Genomic DNA, 25,620 nt, shown 5'->3' with positions numbered 1-25,620 from the left:
ACTTCCCCCTAGGCCTAAAGTTAACCAGATTGATGGGAGGTTAAGATCTAGACAAAGAAAAAGCCTCATCATCAGTGTGGAGGATGCTTTACACAGAGAAACTCTATTCCATGTCTCATCCCATCTGTCTCTGGGCAAGAATTCTTGTCATCCCACAGAGCTAGAGTCATCAGAGCTTTCGGCCACATCTCCTGTAGTGTCAGGACGGGAAGGAGAGAATAAAGGTTTGTTGAACACCTGCTGAGTAGCAAGGCCTGGCTAGGTGCTATATATTCCTTGTCTTGCTTAGTTTCGCAAGAACCTGTGAGGTTGGTGTTATACATTTTTTTATATTAGGAATCTGATATTCAGACAGATTATGACTTGCCTGAGATCACTCACTAGTAACTGGCAATACTGTGATTTCAGCCACGTTCTGTTTGCTTCGTAAGTTCACACTCTATACCATAACACACTGCCAGGACAGTCTTCTCTAAAGTAATTCCGAGAAGCAGTCTTCCTCAATGTCATGGTAATGTTCACGGCTTTGTTTTTCACAGATTCCTTGGACTTTGTCACCCAGTGGCTAGAAGAAGCCTCAGGTGACCTTATGAATCAGAAGTATAAACATGCCCTGCCAGCTGGGGGAGGAGCTGCTGGCTGTGGGGACGCTCCCAGGCTGAGTCCTGTTGCTGTCCAGAATTACGCATACCTGAAGCTTCTGAAATGGGACCACCTCCAGAGACCTTTCCCTGAAGTAGGTGCTCCTGAGCAGTCTAACTGCTCATATTCCTTTGTATGCTGACCTTTTAAAAAAGAATAACTTCATTCGATATAATTCGCATACCAGAAGATTCCCCCTTTTAAAGTGTACAACTCTGTGGTTTTTAGTATATTCACAGAGTTCTTCATCTATTACCACTATTTAATTTAGAACATTTTCATCGCCCCTAAAAGAATCTCCTACCCATCAGCAGTCACTACCCTTTACCCTCTTCTTGCAACCGCTGGTGACGAATAGTCTGTGTTCTATCTCTATGGCTTTGACTATTCTGAACATTTTATACAAATGAACTCATACAGTATTAGCCTTTTGTACACTAAACATAATGTTTATCCATGTTGTAGCATATATCAGTACTTTATTCCTTTTTTTTGTGGTAAAATATACATAGCATAAAATTTACCATTTTAACCATTTCGAAGCGATACAGTTCAGTGGCATTAAGTACATTCACATTGTTGTGCAACCATCACCACTATCCATCCCCAGAACATTTCCATCTTCCCAAACTGTAAAACTCTCTTCTGGTCAAACAATAATTTCCCTTTCCCCTCACTACACCAGCCTGTGGCAACCACCATTCTACTTTGAATTTCACTACTCTGAGTACCTCATGTAAGTGGAATTATACAATGTTTGTCCTTTTGTGCCTGGCTTATTTTGCTTAGCATAAAGTCTTCAAGGTTCATTTATGTTGTAGTATGTATCAGTATTTCTTTCCTTTGTAAGGCTGAATAATGCATTCCACTATATGGATATACTATATTGTGTTTATTCATTTATCAGTTGAAGAACATTTGAGTTGTTTCCCCTTTTTGGCTATTGTGAATTATGCTTCTGTGAACATTCATGTACGAGTTTTTGCATGGACACATTTTCAATTCTCTTGGTTATGTACCCAGAATTAGAATTGCTGGGTTATATGGTAACTCTAAGTTTAACATTTTGAGGAGCTGCCAAACTGTTTTCCAGAGCAGCTGCATCATTTTACATTCCCACCAGCAATGTATGAGGCTTCCAATTTGTGCTGCTGAACTTTTCTCCTGTTTTTACTGATCTTGATCAAAACCATAGCAGTGGTGTTATTTAAGGCTTCATGTAAGGAAACTTCTTCCCCTTCCATGCTGAGCAATATTTCTTTTATTTCCAACTGTAGTACTTCTTTAAAGGAATGACTAAGAAGGGATTCTCCAATTTCGTCTGTAAATAGCTAATTTCTCTCTTTTTTGAGGGCACATGGGCTTTTAATCTCTAGCCATAGATCCTGCTACTTCTTTAAATATCTCATAACTTTCTTATTTGTCCTTTCTAGAAGTTGTGAGCTTAAGGTTTCACCTCTTGCCTCTGAGTTCTCTGTTTTGTGCTGGAGGAGGATTTAAAGAAGATATTGAATTGAGGAGGGAAGTGTTCCTTTTAGAATAGTGACATGTTCTTTTCTGGAGGGAAGTTCTCAGCCTAATGTGTCTCTTATAAAATAGCTATGGGGAAGATGGTAGTTTTTATTGGCAACAGATATCTACTTTCAGAATTGATCCTTGGAAATCTTTTGCATCCTAAACTCACATACTGTATACTATTAGGAAGCACAGAGCAAAATGAAGTCACAAGGATGCTGATGATAAGCCCATTGAAGCATATTTGTCTAACAAGATAATTCTTAGTCTTCAGAGATAGTTTTTACTTCTTGAGAAGAATTCAGGGCTGTGACCCAAATATTCATGTCTTGATTGGCATATCTCAGTTTCTTACTGCAAGATGAGTCCTTAAAGTTCATTTGCTTAATCTATAACAACTTACATCAGAAGCTGTATCTGCTAAGTTTTTCTGCTATTTCCTTCACCCCACTCAGGCATGGTAGGTCCCAGGACTGTCTTTAACACTGGAGAAGCAGTCATGGAGAAGCAGTCGGTGACTGCTTTTGGGTCCAGGCAGCTCTGTGTTGTTACCTGTCAATTCTACCCTATGTATTTACCATTTTTTTTCTTTTTCTTCACTTACCAGTTTTTGGGAGCCTTGTTTGTGCTGGATGCTTAAGGGGTACCAAGGTGAATAAGTATAGGCCGTGTCCTCAAGGAATGCCTGCCTTCCATTGCTCCGTATAGAGTGACTGTCCTGGTGTGCTGGGGACTGAGGAGAATTCATAGATGCTTGGGACTTGGGGGATTTCTTTCCTTTTTTTATATTTTTTGAGACAGAATCTTGCTCTTTTGCCCCAGCTAGAGTGCCATGGCATCAGCCTAGCTCACAGCAACCTCAAATTACTGGTCTCGAGATCCTCCTGCCTCAGCCTCCCAAAGTCCTGGGATTACAGGAATGAGCTGTAGCACCTGGCCTAAGTTTTTGTTTTAAAACTGGGATAGTCCTGGACAAACTGGGATGATTTGGTCACTCTTGCTCTGTACCTCATCACTCCTTCCTTTCTAATGATATAACTCCTATTTATTAAGTGCTGGCTCTGACAGCTACTTTATATACAGGATCTTTTTCATCTTTAAAACAGCCCTGCAAAGTAGGAATCCCCATTTTCCATAGATCTCAAGAGAGCTGAAGAGCTTGCATGATTTATCCCCCAGGTCTGTCTCAGTGAGTGCTTTTTTTTTTTTTTTTTTTTTTTTGAGACAGAGTCTCGCTTTGTTGCCTAGTCTAGAGTGAGTGCCGTGGCGTCAGCCTCGCTCACAGCAACCTCAAACTCCTGGGCTCAAGCAATCCTTCTGTCTCAGCCTCCCAAGTAGCTGGGACTACAGGCATGAGCCACCATGCCCGGCTAATTTTTTCTATATATATTAGTTGGCCAATTAGTTTCTTTCTATTTTATAGTAGAGACGGGGTCTCGCTCTTGCTCAGGCTGGTTTCGAACTCCCGACCTCGAGCAATCCGCCCGCCTCGGCCTCCCAGAGAGCTAGGATTACAGGCTTGAGCCACCGCGCCCGGCCTTCAGTGAGTGCTTTATACTGCATCCTTTCTCAGGGAGAAGGGACTCTGAGATGGAAGGATAATCTATACATGACTCCCTCATACCTCTGAAACAACTCTAAAAAATCATGAGGGAAACTGCAGAGGCAAGTGAGGTCTGTGGCCCCACCGCCCTCTGCTGGCCAGCCCAAATCTCAGCTCAGCTCTGACTTCTCTTGTGTTTATTACAGACGGTTTTGATGGACCAGTCCCGCTTCCAAGAGCTACAGCTACAGCTGGAGCAACTGACCATCCTGGGGGCCGTGTTGCTGGTCACATTCAGCATGGCAGCCCCTGGAATTTCCAGCCATGCCAACTTTGCCGAGAAACTCAAGATGATTGTGAAGATTTTGCTTACAGATATGCATCTGCCGTAAGTGGCTGGACTGTTGATGGATGGGAGGCAGCGTGTGGCTGAGAGCAGACGGGAGTCTCTCAGTACAAGGCAGAATCCAGGGCCACTTTCTAGGAACTGAGAAGAAACTTTTGCTCTCTACCTTTGATCACTTGGTGAAGACTCTAGCAGAATTTATTCAGGGCCATAGGGGCAAAGTTAGAATCAGCTGCAGGTTTAGCAAAGCTCTAGGATAGGGGCTTTAAGATGTTTGTGACTAGCCTGCCAGGGCCTTAGAGGCCCCACTCTAGGAGGATTTGAGTCATTATCCTTGGAGCAAGAGGGAGCCATGAAGGGTTTGAAGCATGAGAGGGACATAATTAGATTTATGGGGTGGACATAATTAGATTTTATTTTTATTTTTTAGAGATAGAATCTCATTGTGTCACCTAGGCTGGAGTGCAGTGGCATGATCACAGCTCACTGCATCCTCGAATTCCTAGGCTCAAGCAGTCCTCTTGCCTCAGCTTCCTGAGTAGCTAGGACTACAGGGTGCACCCACCCACCATGCCTGGCTAATTTATACTCTTAATTTTAAATTTTGCCTGGGGCTGGTCCGAAGGTAGTGAGTTATCTCACGTGATTGTTCACAGTCAGTTACAGATTGAACTCCTTGTTCTACTACTTTCCCCCCTCCTCACTACTGCACTTGACTAGTCTTAAAAAAAAAAAAATTTTGCCTGGGAGGGCCATAGTAGATGTGAGGGAGCATTTAGGAATTGAGAGAAGAGGTGGCTTTGGCTGGGTGTTGGCCATGGACAGGGTGAGGAGCTGGTCTGATATCAGTGGTTGCTTGGCCTGAGGAGTCTGAATTCCTGGGCTTGGGGGTCCTGTGGTCCTCCGTTCCCTTCCAGCATACTCCTCCCCAGCCCTGCTTGGTGCTGGGTGCCATCGGGTAATTTACTCTCCCTCCTCAGGGAGCAGTATGCTGTCTGACCCCTTTCTTTACTGGGGCTATCTTTGTCTCCTCACCTCTAAGGCTTCTGTTTTTGATGTTGTTGAGTGCTTTCTTTCCTTCCCAAAACCTTTCAAATGCATTAAATTGTTAGCTAGAGTCCTTGAGGAAACTGAGGCCCAGAGACACTGAGTGGGAAAAAAAAATAGTGTGACTAGGATCCATAGTAAGAAACTCATTTTCGGCCAGACACAGTGGCTCATACCTGTCATCCTAGCACTCTGGGAGGCTGAAGCAGGAGGACTGCTTGAGGCCAGGAGTCCAAGACCAGGCTGAGCAAGAGTGAGACCCTGTCTCTACTAAAAATAGAAAAATTAGCTGGATATGCTGGTGCACGCCTGCAGTCCCAGCTACTTGGGAGGCCGAGGTGGGAGGATTGTTTGAACACAGGAGTTTGAGGTTGCTGTGAGCTATGATGACACCACTGCACTGTAGCCCAGGCAACGGAGTAAAACTCTGTCTCACCAACAACAACAAAAAGTTCATTTTCCATTGTGACCTAGTATACACTTAATACACATATGTAACTGAAATGAAAACCTCACAAAGTGAAACTTACCCTAACTATGCTTAATGCATCCTGATATTTTCCACTTTATTTCTATTCCATTAAAAAAAAATACTGGTTACTACCCACTGAATTGCTTTCACAATCAACTAACAGCCCTAGAGAAAGATCATAAAAAAAAACCAAGCTGTAGTTCTCCAGAATTGGATGTATACAATTAAAGTTTTTAAAGTTTTCTGCCCTTTGCACATTCCTTATAGACATTCTGTGCTCTGTATAAATGTATCGTTTTGTCATCCAGCACCAACCCACATCTGTGTGTGCAGATTTCTGTCACTTCTCCCTCAGTGAAGTCCTATTAGGGGATTTATATGGTTTACAAAATATATTTTTGAGTGGTTCTAACACTGTATCTGATAAAGTCCAATTCAGAGGATTCTTCAAGGAAAGTATCCCCCAAACATTCTCATCCTTACAAAATGAGTTTGCACAAAGCATGGCTGTGTTCAGTGCAGTGTGGGGCGTGTCACTTATTGTGACTAGGGGTTCAACAGTCCTGACTTAGGCCAGGAGGTTGTTTGCTTAGGTGAGGCCTAGCCTGAGTCCTTGCACAGGCGCAGCTCTGAGCTGTCACCTAGATCCCCTAGCAGTAGAACTGCTGTGTCAAAGCTACCAGCGAAGGGGGATCCCAGTCCAGCGCTTCCTCGGGAGTCTAGCCCTGCGCTCCCATATCCAGCCTGGCAGCCAGGGAGTGGGCACAAAGTTGGTAGCAGCTCCCACTCTCCCCAATACTTCTGTACATAGGAGCTAGACCCAGAACAAACGCAAGTGCCTTCTCATAGAATACCCACCAGGAGGAGGGCTCCCTCTAGGGACCCTCCGAGAGCCTGGGGACCCCAGGAAATCAAGGAACTAATGTTTTTTTTAGCTTTTGGGTTTTAATTTTATCTATTCTTTTTAAAAGAGTTAATACATGCACATATTTCAAAAATCAAAATGTGCACAGGTTACTCAGTGAAAAGTTTCTCTCCCACTCCTGCCCCACAGCTGCCAGATTTCTGGTGTCTTGCGTATTCCTCCAGAGGTATCTCAAGATATTCTTAAGTCGGTTCCAGACTTACTTCATCACACAGATGCTAGCAAAAAGTTTTGCTTTGGATCGTTGGTCCTGATATATTCCAAGCCCCTCCCTTTCAAACTATTGTCCTATCTAGTGGAGGGAGAGAAAGAACATCCTCCCCTGTCAGGTATGCACAGCCTGGGAGGTAAGGGAGCAGGGAGGAGAGTCACAAATTGTCCCTTGAACACACAAATCCATTCATCGGTGTTGTAACTCTTGCCAGGGCACAGGCTGTTGGAGCTGGTAAGATGGTACTTGATTCACAGACTCTTTCTTCCCCTGGCTTTTCCTTTCCCTTCTCTGCTCAAGCTCCTTCCATCTGAAGGAAGCCCTGACTGCTGTTGGGGAGAAGGTGTGCCTGGAGGTGAGCAGCTGCCTCTCCCTGTGTGGGTCCTGCCCCCTCACCACGGACAAGGAAACCGTGCTCAAGGGCCAGATCCAGGCCATCGCCAGTGCCGACGACCCCATCCGCAGGATCATGGGTACGTTTTAGGGAGGCAGGCAGCAGGGGGGTCTAAGAGGGTTTTGGTGTGATGGGTGAGGAAAGAATGTGATTAATCACCACAGTGTGATCAGGGCCACCCAAAGGATGGACAAGTGACGAGGGCTCTGACTTTGGAATCCCAGGCTTACTCTATAGCTTGGGCAAGTGACTAGACACTTGAGTTTCTTCATCTCTAAAAAGGGGATAATGCCAACAACCTTATAAGGTAGCTGAGAGGACTACCTGGGATGAGGTAGGTAAAGTGCTTTCCATACTGCCTGGCAGAACATAGTAAGTACTCAGTAAAAGGTAGCTAGTATTAAAAAGCTGAACATTAATAATAAAATGCTATTTTAAAAATAAATAAAAATCTCCTAGCACTGGCCAGAGCAAATAAATAAATAAATATCAAAAATACTATTAAATATTAGCATTTAATAGTAAAATATAATAAAGCTATTAAAATGGCAATTTAAAATATTGCTATTAAAATTTATAATACACTTAAAGTATTTATATATATATATATATAGTTTGAAATAGAGTCTCACTCTGTTGCCTGGACTAGAGTGCTGTGGCTCATAGCAACCTCAAACTCCTGGGCTCAAGCAATCCTCCTGCCTCAGCCTCCTAAGTAGCTGGGACTATAGGCATGCACCACCATGCCTGGCTAATTTTCTTTCTTTCTTTTTTTTTTTTTTTTTTTTTGAGACAGAGTCTCACTCTGTTGCCCAGGCTAGAGTGAGTGCCGTGGCGTCAGCCTAGCTCACAGCAACCTCAAACTCCTGGGCTTAAGCAATCCTCCTGCCTCAGCCTCCCGAGTAGCTGGGACTACAGGCATGCGCCACTATGTCCGGCTGATTTTTTCTATATATATTAGTTGGCCAATTAATTTCTTTGTATTTATAGTAGAGACGGGGTCTTGCTCTTGCTCAGGCTGGTTTTGAACTCCTGACCTCGAGCAATCCGCCCGCCTCGGCCTCCCAGAGTGCTAGGATTACAGGCGTGAGCCACCACGCCCGGCCTTAATTTTCTTTTTCTGTATATATTTTTAGTTGTCCAGCTAATTTCTTTCTATATTTTTTTAGTAGAGACGGGGTCTCGCTCTTTCTTAGGCTGGTCTCGAACTCCTGACCTCGGGCGATCCTCCCACCTCAGCCTCCCAGAGTGCTACAATTACAGGCGTGAGCCACCACACCCAGCCTTATTTTTTTCTCTTTTAGAGATAGGGTCTTGTTTTGTCACCCAAGCTGGAGTCTAGTGGCATGGTCATGGCTCACTGTAACCTCGAACTCTTGGGCTCAAGCAGTGCTCCCGCCTGAGCCTCCCAAAGTATTGGGATTATAGGCGTGAACCACTGCGCCAGCTGTATTAAACTAATCTTAATAAATATTCTATAAAATGTTAAAGATATTCTATATTAGCTACTACTTTTCATCATCAGAGCAGTTTCATGAAAAATTCTGTTAATTAGCATGATTTAATCATTCACAGTGTACATGTATATGGAAACATGTTATACACTGTAAATATATACAATTTTATATGTCAATTATACCTTAAAGCTAAGGGGGAAGAAAAATTCTCTTCTTTGGTTAATCAAAGAATACAATATTTTAAAAACTCAGATTAAAATCTTTAACCTGATTTAATTTTCAAGCTTTTAAATTCTTTGAAAGAAATAGGTATTAAAGAAGTAATGCGGCCGGGCGCGGTGGCTCACGCCTGTAGCCCTAGCTCTCTGGGAGGCCGAGGCGGGCGGATTGCTCGAGGTCAGGAGTTCGAAACCAGCCTGAGCAAGAGCGAGACCCCGTCTCTACTATAAATGGAAAGAAATTAATTGGCCAACTAAAAATATATACAAAAAATTAGCCAGGCATAGTGGCGCATGCCTGTAGTCCCAGCTACTCGGGAGGCTGAGGCAGGAGGATCGCTTGAGCCCAGGAGTTTGAGGTTGCTGTGAGCTAGGCTGATGCCACGGCACTCACTCTAGCCTGGGCAACAAAGCAAGACTCTGTCTCAAAAAAAAAAAAAAAAAAAAAAAAAAAGAAGTAATGGAAAATAAGTAGGCTTCATTTCAGGCAGAAGCTAAATGATCATGGTTGTCACATTTCAGGTTAGGGTAGTGTAGTAGGCAGGATCAGTGACATGGGCTGCTTCTAATCCTATAACTTTTTATTCTTAAGTAAATTTCATGAAAAAAGGATAGCATCAGTAGTTTTTTTAAAAAATTAAATTTTTTTTAAAAAACCACTTCATCCCAGCCTTGTATTGGTCACAGTTTAATCTGTGCGTCACCTAGGAAGAAGCTTTTACAGGTCTTGCAGGGCCGTCAGATCACCAAGATTTTTACTCAACATTAATAGAGGGGCAGGAAAGTGCCATTAACTAGACCTGGCTAATAAGCTGCTTCATGAACTGTCGTCTTGGTTGTTTCTTAATAGCTAGTTACAGACATGAGGATAAAAAACAGCCCTTGGGTAGGAACAATAGAAAGATCTCCACTTCTGGGTGAGGCCTCCACCTCTGGGAACGTTAGAGAACCAAACTAAGTCAGGAATAGGGGTGACAGGGCCCATCCCATCAGTGTGTTTTTGGGTTCAGAAGATGCAAATTGTTTTTTGTACCTGAGAGGATACCCCAGGTCAAGAGGCAGGGCATGTAGTTTGAAAAAGCCCATTCAATATAAATGTCTTATTGTTTTTGTAATAAAATCTGCAACAAGTGTGGCTTGATCAAATCTTTTTTGGCTGATGAGACTAAAAGCATTGCAGAGGGGAATGGGCTAGGAAAGTGTCAAACTGAATTATTTCCTCAGGGTAGGACATGTTTACTAAGACCCACAATTTCAGGGCCTTCCACAGTAGGCACCAAAGAAGGAAGCTCATGCTTCTTTCATTTGAGTTTGGTAGGAAAAGATAGATCACAAGCCAGTGGTGCTGGGATTTTTCTCTTTTTTTGTTTTTGAACTTGTAATTCCTGCCTCCTCTTTATATGATCTTCCACAATGGCTAATGTTGGTCTTAGTTTGTCTCTTATGAGAGCAGAACATTTCTTCAGTCTTTCTTTCTTTCTTTATCGGTGCATTCATTCTTGCATTCCAAATGTGTTTTGAGCTTCTCCTGGGATTCGGGTCTCATGCCAGTCATGGCACTGTGTGATGAGCAGAGATGATGAACAAGATAAACATGGTTCCTACCTTCATGAAACTAACCATCCAGAGGGGGAGAGAAAACATTACAAGTGGGATGGCTGTTCAGAAGCGCAAGGTGCTATGGGTATCTGGACTGGGGGCAGTGACTATGGAAGATTTCCCCTAAGAGGTGATGGTTAAGCTAAGAACTGAAGCATGATCAGATTCATGAGGTCATCCTGAACAAGAAACAACTAACAACTTTCTTTTCATCACAGAATCTCGAATCCTGACCTTCTTAGAAACCTACCTTGCCTCGGGTCATCAGAAGCCATTGCCCACAGTACCTGGGGGATTGGGTCCAGTTCAGAGAGAGCTGGAGGAAGTTGCTATTAAATTTGTTCGCCTGGTCAACTATAACAAGATGGTCTTCTGTCCCTATTATGATGCAATCCTCAGTAAGATCCTCATTGTATCCTAACTTGTATGCACCCTACCGCAGCAGTATTATTCACTCGCCTCAGAATACCTGTTCTGAACTATAATGTTGCTTTGGAAAATGGCTATGTAGTACATTTCTATTTAACAGCACTGATTCCAAAGGGAAGAATATTGTGTATCACAGTTGAAAAGAGTTGTTGAAAAATGCACTGAATTCTATTTTGAGAGATTGTATTTATGAGTGAGTACAAGTTTACAAATCAAAGAAGCTTTTTGTTCTCTTGAGTTTTATAGGTTACACTCAGCTTTTAAATATTTGACTGCCAGTGTCTCCAGTCGTACTCCATCATGACTGTAGCAGCTGTGTCCTTCCAAGGAGGCTGGGACCTCTCTCCTTTGCAATCTGGGTAGTTCTTTCAGATACCCCAGGCTGACCGCCACCCAGGAGTGAAAGAGACCAAGCCATGACTTCACCTCTTGCCCCTCCTTTGCACAGTGCCCCCACTTCTCCCTCCAGGTATTTTGTGTTAGAAGGGCTACATGAAGTCTTACTGATATTTTTTTTTCCCTTTTCCCTATTTATTACTTCCTCCCTGCCTGGCACAGCCAGGGCGAAGGGTTATTTGATTTTAAAAACTTGTTCTTTTATAGAAAATTGCTCCTGACCCTGGGGTGATGACTTATGAGATCTAGAGAATGGAAATTCTTTGACTTTCAAGCCTTGGAAGTTGAGGAAATTTTCAAAAAATAGTTTAATGTGAAAGAAGAGCAATATCTGGGGTTTTTACTGAAAAATTCAGTCTAATAGAATACACAGATATGTTAATTAAATTAGAATTCTGGAATTAGATTTAAGTGTTTTACGATAAAATAGTTTACTGATCTCTGAGATAAGGAAGTCACAGAAAATCCCTGGGTTTTGAACAGTATTTTTCAAGGAACTTCAGTGACTAGAATTCCTGACATGTCCTCAGTGAGAGATTGTATAATCTCTCATTGAGAGTAATTTGGGTCTCACAGCTGATCTGTTAAAAAAAAAATGTGTGTGTATTTTAGACAGGGACATTATATTTGAAGCAGAGCCATGAAGTTGGAATAATCTCCAACTACCAGAACAGCAAGGGGTAAAATAATGTAAGGCTGCAGTCCCTAACCTTTTTGGCCCCGGGGACTGGTTTCATGGAAGACAATTTTTCCACAGACTGGGGGTAGGCGGTAGGCCGCGCCTGTGTGGCCCAGTTTCTAACAGGCCACAGACCCCAGGGATTGGGGACCACAGATGTAAGGAACTCCTTTATTGAAGCTGGGGGGGGGTGCAGATAGGGTTTGAAGGGTTAAAGGGGAGCATTTGCTCTAGGCCGTCTAGTGGTACAGGCTTCATGAGAGTGAGTGGTTACATTGGGTGGATATGATTTCTCCAAATACTACAAACTGTGCTCTACTGCTGTGTGTTACTTGCAGTCAGAAATGTACGTTGCATTATACGGTCAGGGTCATTAATGTTTAGACTCAAGGACAAATTTTCCCTGGCTTCTTTATAAGGATAAAGTTTAGTAAATAAAACATAAAAGCAATCCAGTAGTATCAGCACATAAAGACTTTTGGACAATAAGCTCAAAGAAACATGGAAGCCATTCCAGAAAGGCCCCTGAAGGTCAGCAGCTATTCCTGAGCAACCCGGGGAAAAGGCCACATTTAATGGGAAGCAGTTGTTTTTTTTCTGATCCCTCTGTGTAAGGAAAGCTGGCAATTTAAGAAAAACTTAAGAAGCAGTTGGGTTGTCCTTTAGAGGGTAGGTATGACAACATTCCTGATGCAGGGAGGAAAGCAGATACTCCGGGAGAAGGATATCAGACTAAGTAGTATCAGAATAAATTTAGTTTGTGTTGTTTTTGAGATTGTGGATGGTCCCAGGGTTTATACAAAGGATGTGGGTCTGGCCATAGGAACTCAGGTGGAAATGACATGTAAGCAGATGAGCACTGATGATATGGTAGGAAAAGAAAAAAAAAAGTAGAGCCAGGTATATCTTTAGGCAGTAGACTCTGAAGAATCTGGGGTCACTGTAAACTGGTGACTGGTCACATTTTATGTGAGTGCTTTTAAAGAACAAAGTCACATCTTTTACTGTGTGTTCAGTGAGGTCACTTCTGGAATTGTTCCTTTGAGGCTGAGGTTGCTCTGTGGCAACTGTGCCTTTTGGTTGTATGCTATCAGATTCTGGGCTTGAGAAGCCCTGAGCACCCAGCCGCAGCACTCTGACGCCTCAGCCTCAGAGTGTTGGGGGCTTTCTCTCCCCCTCCGAGGATGAGGGAGAGGAGTTTTTTCCCCCACCAGCACAGGATCAGTTTTTGCTTCCTGAAGTCCTTCCTAAATCTCAAAAACTCTTCTTTTGTAAGACTTAACTCTTACATATTTTTTCCTGTCATGGGTTGCTAAATTGACAGAGTTAAGTCTGTGCAGTTTGAAATCTTGATGCACATATAATATGGGACTTCACAGACTCACTTGGCCCCCGCTTCCTCAGTGTCTGCTGGTGGAGTTCTGCAACTAGCAAGAGCCAAGAATGAAGGAAGCAAACTTCAGAATCACAATATTCATATTGAATCATTTTGTTGTTGCTCTATGAAGATAAGTGAGCTAATTTTCTTCCTGGAATCTCATAGGATTATTACTAAGGGCCAGGAAAATCCATTTAGTTCATTTAGTTACTCAGGAAACATTACTAAGCATCTATGTGTAACTCCTCCTTACAGCTCTCCCTCTAAAACAAAACATCCTTTCAAGTATAAGTTGTCCTTCTTCAGAATTGAGTTGATTTTATATGCTTTGTTAAGTAACAGGTTTGTAGAGATAAGTGTTTTTTCCTAAAATTGCTAAGTTTTTGGTGATAGTACTTTACCACAGGATAGAAGCCTTGAGAGTGAGGTCAGTATCACAAAGACTCTTAAACCTATTTGATAGTTGAATGAGTGAATGGATGAATGGTCCAGAGCATTTTTTGGCTCTTGGTTGGATGGGTGGATGGATTCTCCATCCACGTGTTTTTCTTTTTGGTTTTTTTTTTTTTTTTTATTTTTAGAGACAGGGTCTTGCATTGTTGCCCAGGGTAGAGTACAGTGGCACACTCATAGTTCTGTAACCTAGAACTCCTGGGCACAAGCAATCTTCCCACCTTAGCTTTCTGAGTAACTATGACTGTCTGCCTGTGCCACCACGGATGGCTAATTTTTTAAAAAGAATTTGTTTAGAGATAGGATCTTGCTGTGTTGCCCAGGCTGGTCTCAAACCCCTGCCCTCAAGATCCTCCCACCTTGGCCTCCCAGAGTGCTGGGATTACAGGCATGAGCTGTGCCTAGCTCTAGTCCAGGTGTTTTTTTTTTTTTTTTTAATCTTATTCCTTTTAAAATAAGCCATAAAATGTTATAACCCAACTATAAATACAGAACCACACTGATATGATGTCTTAACTGATTAAATGTAGTAGGTAGGGTGTATAAGAACTTCTTTGTCTGTGAAGAAAAGTTACTAATAAGTTTGATTTAATAGGTATATAATGTGCATATACTGGCCAATGATTCTGAATGAATTATACAGCAGTTCAGTTTTTTGGAGGTACTTATTTTCATTTCTTCAAAGCCTTACAATTCCTGGGACTAGGGGAGGTTTTGTTGCCACCAACTTTCCTGGTGAGTTTCATAGCGAATAGGTGTTTGCTGTTTGATTTCCAGTGACCTTTTGGCCTGCCCTGATTTATATGTATAACATTTATGTTTAATTTTGAGACAGAGTGGTAGAGTAGAAAGACTAGGAGCTGTCAAAAGATAGGGTTTCTCCACTCTTATGTACTAGCTGGGGCAAATCGGGGCCTTTTTCCAACACCTATAAAATGAAAGGACTACACTTGATCTTTAAGCCCTGTTACAATTCTAACATTTGGTGATGGCAGAATTGTGCATAAAGCTGCAGATCTAGAGGAAGATATGGGTTTGAGTCTTTTTTTGCTCTGTTTTTCCTTACTGGTTGTATGATATTGGGCTAGTCATTCTCCCTGAGGCCTCAGTATTTTCATCTGTAAAATGGGAACACTACTAACTCATACCATTTTTTTGCTGTGAGGATTAGGTTTGGTAATGAATATTAGAATGACTGGTACATGGAAAAGGATTATAAATTGATTTATTAACAATAAAGAACATATAACCCTCTACCTATAGGTGCACATCTGCTATTGTGTTAGATTTCATATAGTGTACCCAGCCTCCCTTGAGTCAAGCACATATTATAGGTCTGTAGGGAAGGTTTTCTTCCTGTCCTCTCCCAAAACTGTTGTTACTTTTCATCATCTCTTCTATACCAGAGCTACAGACTTACCTTTGCTTGGTCCCGACATCCACCTCCACTCCAGTGATTTCTCCCTATCTCCATTTCTGTTGTTTGAACTAAATGAATCCATGAAGGAACAAATAAATGGATGAATGAATGGTAATGGATAATGGGCTATGAAGTCATATTTAAAGGCACTATCTCATTTAAAAAGCAATCTAAATAAATAACTACAATGGTATTTGCAGTTGTGTATTTATATTGGATTTTGTATTACATAATTTAATGGATAGCCTTTTTATTCATAGTATTTAAAGTGGGAGAGGGGATAAACTTTCAGCCCAATAAGCTCCATGTATTAACCTATCCAGTGTTCACTGGTATTTTCAGAAATAGCCAGAGTTCTAGAAAATATGTATCAGTAGCCTAAACAGTTTTACTTAAACTGTTCCTTGTGTGGGTTTCTGTTGCACCTGACTTAAATATATTGCCTTCTGAACCTAGGCACTAGAACCAGGCTGTAGGCCTGGTTTGATGTGTCACTTGTTTGATTTCGAAATCAGATGTGTCTGGTGTTAGTAGCACTAGTCAAATTTCACTTCCCTTAAACCTATTTTTAAGTTTGATTTATATGAACTAAACATTGAGAACTTTTAATTGCAATGTCTGACTTAAAAGTAACCTTAAAATTAAAATAAGTTCTCTGTTTTTTTCTCTGTCTTTCTTATTCACGTTGCCTCTGCTTTTTAAAGCACAGTTTTCTTTATACTCAAAGCAGAACTTTGGTCAGTGCTCAGGGAAGAAATTTAGTAAGTGGCTGAATTGTTTTTAGTGACTCTCATTCTCAAAGCTTGGTAAGCTGACCCTTCTGTTGAGTATTTAAGATTTTACTTAATATTAACTATAGGCCAATAGAAGCTTATAAATTATGAAATAAATTTATAATTATCAACCAAGGTAAATATATTAACAAAAATGGTGTATTTTTTTTTATTCATTTAGAGTGGTACAATTTGGCCATTCAGAGAGCTATGTTTACTAGTAGCTTCTATAACCTTTTACTTGGTGTGGTCACATAGATACAACATCTTGTTTAAAGTTTAGTGGTACGCCAGGATCAAAGAAGTCTGTAAAAAAAAAATAATAATAAAATAAAGTTTAGTGGTAAAGGCCAGAGTTTGACTAATTTTTGTTTAGGAAAGACAGTCCTTGAAAATTTTGTCTAGTTCTAGAATCTTGAGCTGTTGTAACTGCTTTTATAAAAAGGAAAAAATATATCTTTTGGCAATTTCTCTGGGTCCAGCAAAACTGATATATGAGAATCACTGAAGATGTAGAACTGATGATACCATGAGTCTGTACATTAGATTTCCAAAGTAAGTTCAGATGTCTCACATCATGCTGCTTGTTAAAGTATGTTTAACAAAAGGAATTATCAAATATTCAGGCAGAATCACTTTAAAAACTAAAAATTCATAAATATATAATAGTTAGAACATTAGAAAATACTTGCTTCTAATGAGAAATCCTTTTTATGTCTGAAGAACAGATCTTTCCTAGGGGGTGAGAATCTTGGAAATAAATGCAGTGGGAACAATTATACATAATGGCCTTAACAGTGATTTGTGGCACTTTTCACCAGGTGTATGTATATGTATAAAATGTTTTCATTACAATGTTAAAATCATTTTTCATGCAGGTTCACATGGTTTTGTTTAGTCACATATGACATTACTATTACAAACCACTTACAGTCACTTGAAACCATTTTGTTGTCTTCAAAACATTAACCACAAAAGATGACACTTTAGGAGAGTCTACACCTCTGTACTTTAAAGTCTATGCCATATAGTACTATTTGTGCCTTTTAAGATTGTTTTGTTGGCTGGGCATGGTGGTGTGTGCCTGTAGTTCCAGCTTCTTGGGAGGCTGAGGCAGAAGGATCATTTGAGCCTTGGAATTTGAGGTTGCAATGAGCTATAATGATGCCACTATACTGGAGCCAGGATCACAGAGTGAAACTATCTTAAAAAAAAAAAAAGTGGGAGGCCGAGGCGGGCGGATTGCTCAAGGTCAGGAGTTCGAAACCAGCCTGAGCAAGAGTGAGACCCCGTCTCTACTATAAATAGAAAGAAATTAATTGGCCAACTGATATATATATAAAAAATTAGCCGGGCATGGTGGCGCATGCCTGTAGTCCCAGCTACCCGGGAGGCTGAGGCAGAAGGATCACTCGAGCCCAGGAGTTTGAGGTTGCTGTGAGCTAGGCTGACGCCACGGCACTCACTCTAGCCCGGGCAACAAAGCGAGACTCTGTCTCAAAAAAAAAAAAAAAAAAGATTGTTTTGTTGATAATTGTGATATTAAAAAAACCGCACACAGCTTGAAAGTGAAAATTGAGAGGATAACAAAATCTGAGAGACAGCTGACTTTGTTTTGAGGCAGTTTTAGATTTATGGGGAAATACTGGACACTAAACATACTTGTGACCAATTTCTATAAATACAACCTTGCTACATATAAATTTATAGGAGGAAATCATTTAAGATAAACTTTTTTGCGTTACAAGTGAGTTTTATTGAAAATTTGAAGCCGATTTTTAGTTTTAAGATTAATAACATCTGAATTCAAATTCTAAATTATCTAAATTATTTCCAATATGTAAGATAGTTTATAGCCATAATACTTCCTCTTTTTTTTTTATTCCTGATTTTTAGCTTTTAACTACTAATGAGTTAAGAAGAGGTAATATTGTTACCAAAGAGCAAAACCTAGTTCTTTGGACTTACTTTGCATGATAAGTTTTGGTCATTATAATTATAAGTCAATTAAGTGGCTGTAATTTTCTTTAATTTTATCTATGTTTAGCTCATGAAAAAAATGTTCTTGAGCATTGAGTACCTTTCAAAATATATAGGTTGAGTATCCCTAATCTGAAAATCTGAACTCCAAAATGCTCTAAAATCTGAAACATTTTAGGCACTGACACATGATGGTACACAAAGGAAATGCTCAGTGTAGCTTTTCAGATTTTGGACTTTCGGATTAGGGAAGTTGAATTGATAAGTAGAATGCAAATATTCAAAAATCCAAAACACTTCTGGTCCCAAGCATTTTGGATAAGGGATACTCAACCTGTCACTATGTGAGAACAAGACAGTGGATGGTTAAATGAATTTCCACACTCATGTTGTTTCTCAACAGATCTCAATCTGCCTCAGATTATTTGGGGGAAAATGCATTCATATTTGAAGATTTCTAATATGTTTAATTTGCCTCTTTAAAAGTTTTCAGTTAGTACCAAAAGAGACTAGGAAAGAACATGTGATTAAGTATACATATAGTAAATTCAAGATGACCTTTCCTTGTATTGTTGATATTTACACCTTTAAGTGGTAGTGGCTGAATATGTTATAAGTAGCTAGGGCTGGGCATGGTGGTTTATGCCTATAATCTCAGCACTTTGGGAGGCCAAGGGAGGAGGATAGCTTGAGGCCAGGAGTTCAAGACCAGCCTGAGCAGCATAGCAAGACATCATCTCTACAGAAAGTAAGAAAAATTAGCCAGGCATGGTGGCCTGCACCTGTAGTCCCAGCTACTTGGGAGGCTGAGGCATCACTTGAACCCAGGAGTTCGAGGCTGCAGTGAACTATGATCATGCCACTGCATTCCAGCTAGGCAGCAAAGCACAATCCCATCTCTTTTTTTTTTTTTTTAAGTAGCTATGGTAATTAAAATCTGTATGAAAGAAGGAGGAGGCATAATGTTTTTGAGATCCTTTTATTTTTTATAGGACCATTTTAAAATTTTAAACTACAAAACAGATTCATACATTCTGCCATAAATAAAAACAAACAATAAGGCAGGACTCTACATAAGCAAACTGAGAACTGTTTTTCAGAAAATGTGATAAAATGCTTTACAATCATAAGCCATCCAGTTTTTAAAATAAAACTGTTGAAAACTCACAAATCTTCAAGCGGCACATACAAGACACCCTTGAAGAGGGAACAAATGTGGTTCTGCCATTTTGTACTGTTCTCACATTTTTGAAAACCTAATTTTGCTTAGAGCATGGGTCTGTTCCATATTCTAAAATTCACACAGGTAGGTTTTTTTTTTCTCAAGAACCATATGATAGAGGCACCAGTGACAACTTTGTTTCCAAGAACCTTGTAACAAAACGTTGTCTCTTTTAAACATGTGACTTAAGAGGCAAAAGGGAGTCCTGGATAAGCGTTTTCTTTCAGAGGCAGGTCTCAGCTTCACCGAATCCGCTTCTGCTGTCGTGCTCTGTAAATGTCATGAACTGGGGGGACAACAGCTCCCTTTTCTTCATCATCATCTGAATCCTCGTTGGGCCTTTTGACAGCCTTGGTGAGTACTGCATTACTTTCCACTGGGCCGTTGCCTTCTACAGCTAGCTCAGGGGCCCCGCCAGTAATGATCCTCACAGCTTCCTCAACGGCTGTTGAAGTGAAACAAAAATGACTGTTGGAGGATAAAGTATGCCACTATGAAAGGATATGTATTTTCTACTTTAGATATTTTATTAGCAAAGCATGGGATATACTACTGATACTAAATAATTAAAGGAAAAGACAAAATCTGTTAAAACTCATAAAATTATTTTCATAAGCCAAGTCTGATAGTGCATGTTCACATGAATAGAAAAGGCAAGCTTTTATGACATTCTACTTAGTGGAATTAGATTATGAACAAGCCTCTCTGCCAGAGAGGGTTTGGATCACTCCTGGGTTTCATTGTACTTCTGCATCTTGGCGGGCTGGTTTTGGAAACTTCAGTGGCAAAGAATAACAATCTCTCCAGCCTAGGAAACAACAATGTCAAATTATACTCTGAAAGCGGGGCTTTCGTTACTTACTATTTGGTATCTTGCATCTTCGGAAAATTTCCATCAGTTCATCCACTTGTACAAAAGGACCCTATTTTGATACAAATAAATTTTAATTCCCAGTAATCTGATAAGTTAAAATAGCAATATTTTATATTATCCATTATGCAAGAGAAAAAGCACACAATTACTATAACCCATAAAGCCAGTATCTACCATGAGACTGGTGAACAAACCTGGAAACAGATAGGAGGAGGGAGAAGTTTCATTAAAACAACAGCTGCAGGAGGCACTGGGAACACTCCACCAGGGACAGGGTGTAAACCCGGAGCTGTGAGAGAAAGAAAAACATAAAGCAAGTGGGATGGAAGAATTTCTGTACGTGTAAGAGCTAAATTTCTGTGTCTATGTTGCTTTATTCTGGACATTTAAAATACGTTAGTGCTTTACCCACTGACCAAACTCAAGTGGGTGAGATAATGAAAGCAGTTTCAACCCCATGGCCACTGGGAGGCAGAAAAGTAGATGAGTGACTTGCGTAAGACAACCCAACGGCTGAACTAGTCAGTTTTTGTCAAAGACTGTTTCTGAGCTGCACAAGTCATTTGTTCAGCAGTCCTGTTTAAAGTATTCAACAAATTTAATCAAAAGTGCCTTGTTCAGAAAGGACCTAGAGGGGCTACTAACCATTAGTTAAGTATAAAAATACCAAATAACATTACTGAAGTTTCCAACAGTTCAGGTAATCTGCATATGGCAGCATTTCTGAAAACTATCACTGCCAAAATGAGTTACTGGAATCTGTATCATTGAAGTCTTGTTTGTAGAACATTCTTAGTTAATCCAGTTCAAAGATTACAGCCAAGTCACTTGCCATAGTGACCCTAAGTCTAAGAAGTTAACTGCAATGGAAAGGCCATGTTACTTTCCCCCCACACCTTGGATTTAAATCAACAAACAAACCGAGGTCTCAGTACTGGATCTAAAGTCTTGGCTTACGTGCTAAATGTCGTGGCTGAAATGGAATCATCTGCTGAGTGTCTGGTTTAGGGTATTCTGGTTTTCTATCCACTTCATCTTTCAGAACAGGCACTATAGAAGGAGCTACAACTGGATCTGGAATTATAGCGGCTAGCTTAGCACGGGAGACATCCTGAAAATGCAGAACAGAAGAATCCTAAACCTGAAAAAGGGACTTACAGAGTATAATTGTGCAATTGTATAATCTTGAGGATACAGTGTGAATAATTGGGTTAAAACCACCGAAAGAGAAAATAGAGAAAGATAAGAACATTAATGATGGGCGCAGTGGCTCACACCTGTAATCCTAGCACTTGGGGAGGCCGAGGCGGGCAGATTGCTCGAGGTCAGGAGTTCAAAACCAGCCTGAGCAAATGTGAGACACCGTCTCTACTATAAATAGAAAGAAATTAACTAGCCAACTAATATATATACAAAAAATTAGCCGGGCATGGTGGTGCATGCCTGTAGTCCCAGCTACTCGGGAGGCTGAGGCAGGAGGATTGCTTGAGCCCGAGTTTGAGGGTGCTGTGAACTAGGCTGACGCCACGGCACTCACTCTAGCCTGGGCAACAAAGCGAGACTCTGTCTCAAAAAAAAAAAAAGAAAAAAACATTAATGATGGTAAAGATTGTTAACCAGTTCGGTAGGAACATCAACTATAGTCGATAGCCACAGATGAATTCACACAGCTGAGCGTCGACTGTAGCCAACAGCCGTGATATAAAGGTGCACAGCCAAGCGTCAACTTTAGTCTATAATTATGAATTCACTTTTCTAATTTTTCATTTATCAAAATAAAATTGTGAACATTTAAAAATAACACAATAAAAACATATGTATATGTTACCTATTCTGATTTACAAGTAAAGCTGTCTGTAAAGTAAAACAAGCTTTCAGTGCTTTAAAGTTTTCCTCATCACACAAGAGCAAAACAGATTTGTCATTAATGCACAGTACAAACTTATCATGTGAACTATGAATGCCGACCGAAGTCGTTAAATACTCAACAAGGAAAGCTATTTGGCTCTGAAGGCCTGGTGTTTTATAACCTTACCACAGCACCAGTCAAGCAAGAGTCACTACACTCATTGTCACCAGGTAGGACGCTGTAGGATAGATGCGTTTGTGAGTAAAGTCATAAGACCATGCACCAAGTAGATGGTACAGTGGTAATTTGAAGGAAAAATTCAAAATGTAGCCATTTATTCCCTCTCTGATGAGGCAAACAATAACATCTTTTAAAAATTTTTGGGAGGCAGTACATCTCTCACGCCACATCTCCATTTTATAGGAAGGACTAAACTCAGAAAGGTTCTGATATTTCCCAGGCCACATGGCTAGTAAGAATAGAGAGAGGAGGACTAGGAGCCCAGGCCTCTCTGACCTCAAACCCATTCGCAGTGTTCTTTTTAGTATACTAGCAGTGCCCTGCAGGGCTGAGAACAACTCTCTAAGCTATGTCAAAGGGAGCAATACAACCATGTATTAACGGAGACCCTATCTGAGAGGAGCTCCTCTGTCTGCTACAGGAAACCATTGTCAATCTACCTGTCTAGAACGAAAAGAATGAACTCTTTATGCCATCATTAAGGGATATAAAACCTTTCCACTTTCTCAAAATTTGTTCAAATGCAATTGATGACATCTGGTATTATATAAGCAAATCTAAATGAGTAGATGAGAGACAATTGGGAATTGTCTCTCTCACTTGCATGTACATACATACCACATGCAGAAGCACATTAATCCTTCTCAGAGACCACAAGAGTAGAAATAGAAATACAAGATGGAAAACTCATATTCAAGAAGTAGTTCTACTTGGAAATAGTAAGAAATTTATTTTTATTAGCTTCTTTAATTTTCATCTTGGAAAAGCTGAAAAAGCCCTTTTTTCCCTCATAAAGGCTAACAATTCCACAAAGCAGAGTAAGTCCTCACTTAACGTTGCCGACAGGGTCTTGGAAAATGTGACTTTAAGAAAAATGATGTATAAGAAATGTTATTCAATGAATTGCTGTATGTTGTTTCACTTCAAATCAAAGTTTCCAAGAACCTATCGCTGATGTTAAAGTGAGGATTTGTTAAAAGCCAAATGTCTTTGGCTTTTAAAGAGATAGGTAAGCTAGAAGCAGGAACTGCTAATTCCTTGGTTTAGAATAGGAATTTGGGACTGGCACAGAACTGGGGCTTCCATTAACAAAAATATCTGAAGCTCAATTATGGGTAGTTTTTTTTCAAATTTGTTAATCTGGTTGAGATACAGATTGAGACCCAGATCAAAAGAGGGCAATGGGGAAAAAATGAATGGTCAAGAACAGGGGTCCTCAAACTTTTAAAACGGGGGCCAGTTCACTGTCCCTCAGACCGTTGGAGGGCTGTTGGAGAGTCCCACGCACATTCCACACATGCGCACTGTGGGCCTGGGATAAGTCGGCTGCTAAGCAGAACAGGCAGCGACAGCAAAACTGTCCTTGGCGGGCCACAGTTTGAGGATGGCTGGTCAAGAACATCCTAATGCTGGTTTGCTTAAGGGACCAACCAAAGACTCTTGTGCATATAGCCTCCCTTTTGATTTCCATCTTGGTCTTTGTTCACATGACACAGAAAGATTAAGAAATGATAAAATAATAGCTTTCTCAGAAAGGGCTATTTCTGGAGCTGTATAAACATGAATCTCTCCCCCTCACCTGTACAGGTTCAGGTACTAGATTTATTATAACTCTATGTAGAAGAGTTTCACATCTAGATAAGCTAATCTCCAAAGAGCTACTGAAGGAATGCTGTTGTAAGGATATAAATTCCCTTTAGGAACTTCATGGATTTAACAAGCTGTAATGTTTCTTCATTGTATCTTACAAAATATGCATCAGGAACTACCTTTGCTTTAAGATCTGTTAAAACATGTTCATTGGCCGGGCGCGGTGGCTCACGCCTGTAATCCTAGCACTCTGGGAGGCCGAGGCGGGCGGATTGCTCGAGGTCAGGAGTTCAAAACCAGCCTGAGCAAGACCCCGTCTCTACTAAAAATAGAAAGAAATTAATTGGACAACTAAAAATATATATACAAAAAATTAGCCGGGCATGGTGGCACATGCCTGTAGTCCCAGCTACTTGGGAGGCTGAGACAGGAGGATCGCCTGAGCCCAGGAGTTTGAGGTTGCTGTGAGCTAGGCTGATGCCACGGCACTCACTCTAGCCTGGGCAACAAAGTGAGACTCTGTCTCAAAAAAAAAAAAACAAAAAACATGTTCATTAATTTGGTAAGAACTATTAGAAATAAAGTAACACCTAAGATGATACTTAGATTTTCTTTTTCTTTAAAAATTTCTCCCCCTCCATCTGACATAAGATATAAGGCACTGACAATTTCAGGGGCAGAATGAAAGTGTGTTTTAAAATCTCATTTCAGGCTGGGCACTGTGGCTCACGCCTGTAATCCTAGCTCTTGGGAGGCCGAGGCGGGCGGATTGCTCAAGGTCAGGAGTTCAAAACCAGCCTGAGCAAGAGCGAGAACCCCGTCTCTACTATAAATAGAAAGAAATTAATTGGCCAACTGATATATATATAAAAAAATTAGCCGGGCATGATGGCGCATGCCTGTAGTCCCAGCTACTCGGGAGGCTGAGGCAGAAGGATCACTCAAGCCCAGGAGATTGAGGTTGCTGTGAGCTAGGCTGATGCCACGGCACTCACTCTAGCCTGGACAACAAAGTGAGACTCTGTCTCAAAAAAAAAAAAAAAAAAAAAAAATCTCATTTCAATTCTCATTTTGTTCAGCTACTTTTGACAGTGTTTCATAAACCCAAGGAACTTTTTTCTTGTTTTCTGCAAATCTATTCTAAAACTAGATTAATTTATATTTCAGAATTTAGAGTGAAGGTTATCCATGGACCCACTGGAGAAGGACACTATACACATTTTGATCCTAAATACATACCTTATACCCAAGTGCTTTTAGTTCACTTGTAGAGCAAGGATATAAATCCATGAACTTGTATCTATCTACCAGTAAAGCTGTTTCTTTGCCTTCGTACTCCTCTTTGAATGCTGTAAACCGTCTTTTCTCCACTTTGAGTATACTAGCTAGATCACCGATATTACTCTCGAAAGCTAGAAATCGGGCCCAGATTTCTCTGTAAAAAATAAATATAATCAATACTTAATTCTGGGTTTGGGACAGGACAGTTCATTTACAAAAAAGCTTTAAGTTCCCCATCTCCCCCCTAACTTTTAAAAAGCTCTTTTTAAATATAAATATCCCCAAACTATAGAAAATAGAATAGTATAATACCAATACCTAGCTTGTTAATATTTTGTGATATTTGCTTCATCTTTTTTGCTTAAGCATCTCAAAGTAAATTATAGAGATAACACTTTACCCTAAATATTAATACTTTAGTATTTAAGCCTTTTTTTGAGTTTTTACTTATTTAGTAAATCTTCCTATTCTTTGTGGTCAAGAAGAAAGATACCTTAGAGATAGGGTAAACTCTTGGTGGGAAGAGTTCTAATAGGAACCTAGACAGATTTGTAATTTCTCCTGAATAATGTGTCTTCATCAATTTGTTTAGTGGCATGAATTATAACGTAGAATACATTATTCATCTAATGTATGAACAAAAATATATTCTAAAATCTAATGATTACTCTCTATTGTTTCCCATTA

General features: G+C 40.4%; 2 protein-coding genes across 7 annotated transcripts in view; one reads left to right on the top strand and one right to left on the bottom strand.

Moving 5' to 3' along the window:
* The window catches only part of TCP11L1 (t-complex 11 like 1), a 39,220-nt gene extending 23,981 nt beyond the window's left edge, over window positions 1-15,239 (top strand). For all 5 annotated transcript variants that reach the window (XM_012739868.2, XM_012739863.2, XM_012739864.2 and 2 more), the window contains 4 exons: window positions 540-736; window positions 3,907-4,088; window positions 7,002-7,174; window positions 10,588-15,239. In XM_012739868.2, coding sequence (XP_012595322.1) covers window positions 540-736; window positions 3,907-4,088; window positions 7,002-7,174; window positions 10,588-10,790 — 755 coding nt within the window. In that variant the 3' untranslated portion in view covers window positions 10,791-15,239. The remainder of the gene's footprint in view (window positions 1-539; window positions 737-3,906; window positions 4,089-7,001; window positions 7,175-10,587) is intronic.
* A 3,601-nt stretch (window positions 15,240-18,840) lies between these two features.
* Window positions 18,841-25,620, bottom strand: part of CSTF3 (cleavage stimulation factor subunit 3) — a 73,492-nt gene continuing 66,712 nt past the window's right edge. For both annotated transcript variants that reach the window (XM_076002047.1, XM_012739862.3), the window contains 5 exons: window positions 24,892-25,087; window positions 20,931-21,084; window positions 20,168-20,262; window positions 19,962-20,022; window positions 18,841-19,544 (listed from right to left, as the gene is read on the bottom strand). In XM_076002047.1, coding sequence (XP_075858162.1) covers window positions 19,342-19,544; window positions 19,962-20,022; window positions 20,168-20,262; window positions 20,931-21,084; window positions 24,892-25,087 — 709 coding nt within the window. In that variant the 3' untranslated portion in view covers window positions 18,841-19,341. The remainder of the gene's footprint in view (window positions 19,545-19,961; window positions 20,023-20,167; window positions 20,263-20,930; window positions 21,085-24,891; window positions 25,088-25,620) is intronic.

Source organism: Microcebus murinus, chromosome 4, assembly GCF_040939455.1.
Source record: "Microcebus murinus isolate Inina chromosome 4, M.murinus_Inina_mat1.0, whole genome shotgun sequence".
Lineage (NCBI taxonomy): Eukaryota > Metazoa > Chordata > Mammalia > Primates > Cheirogaleidae > Microcebus > Microcebus murinus.
Note: the sequence above shows the minus strand (reverse complement) of the source record. Positions and strands in the feature narration are given on the sequence as shown.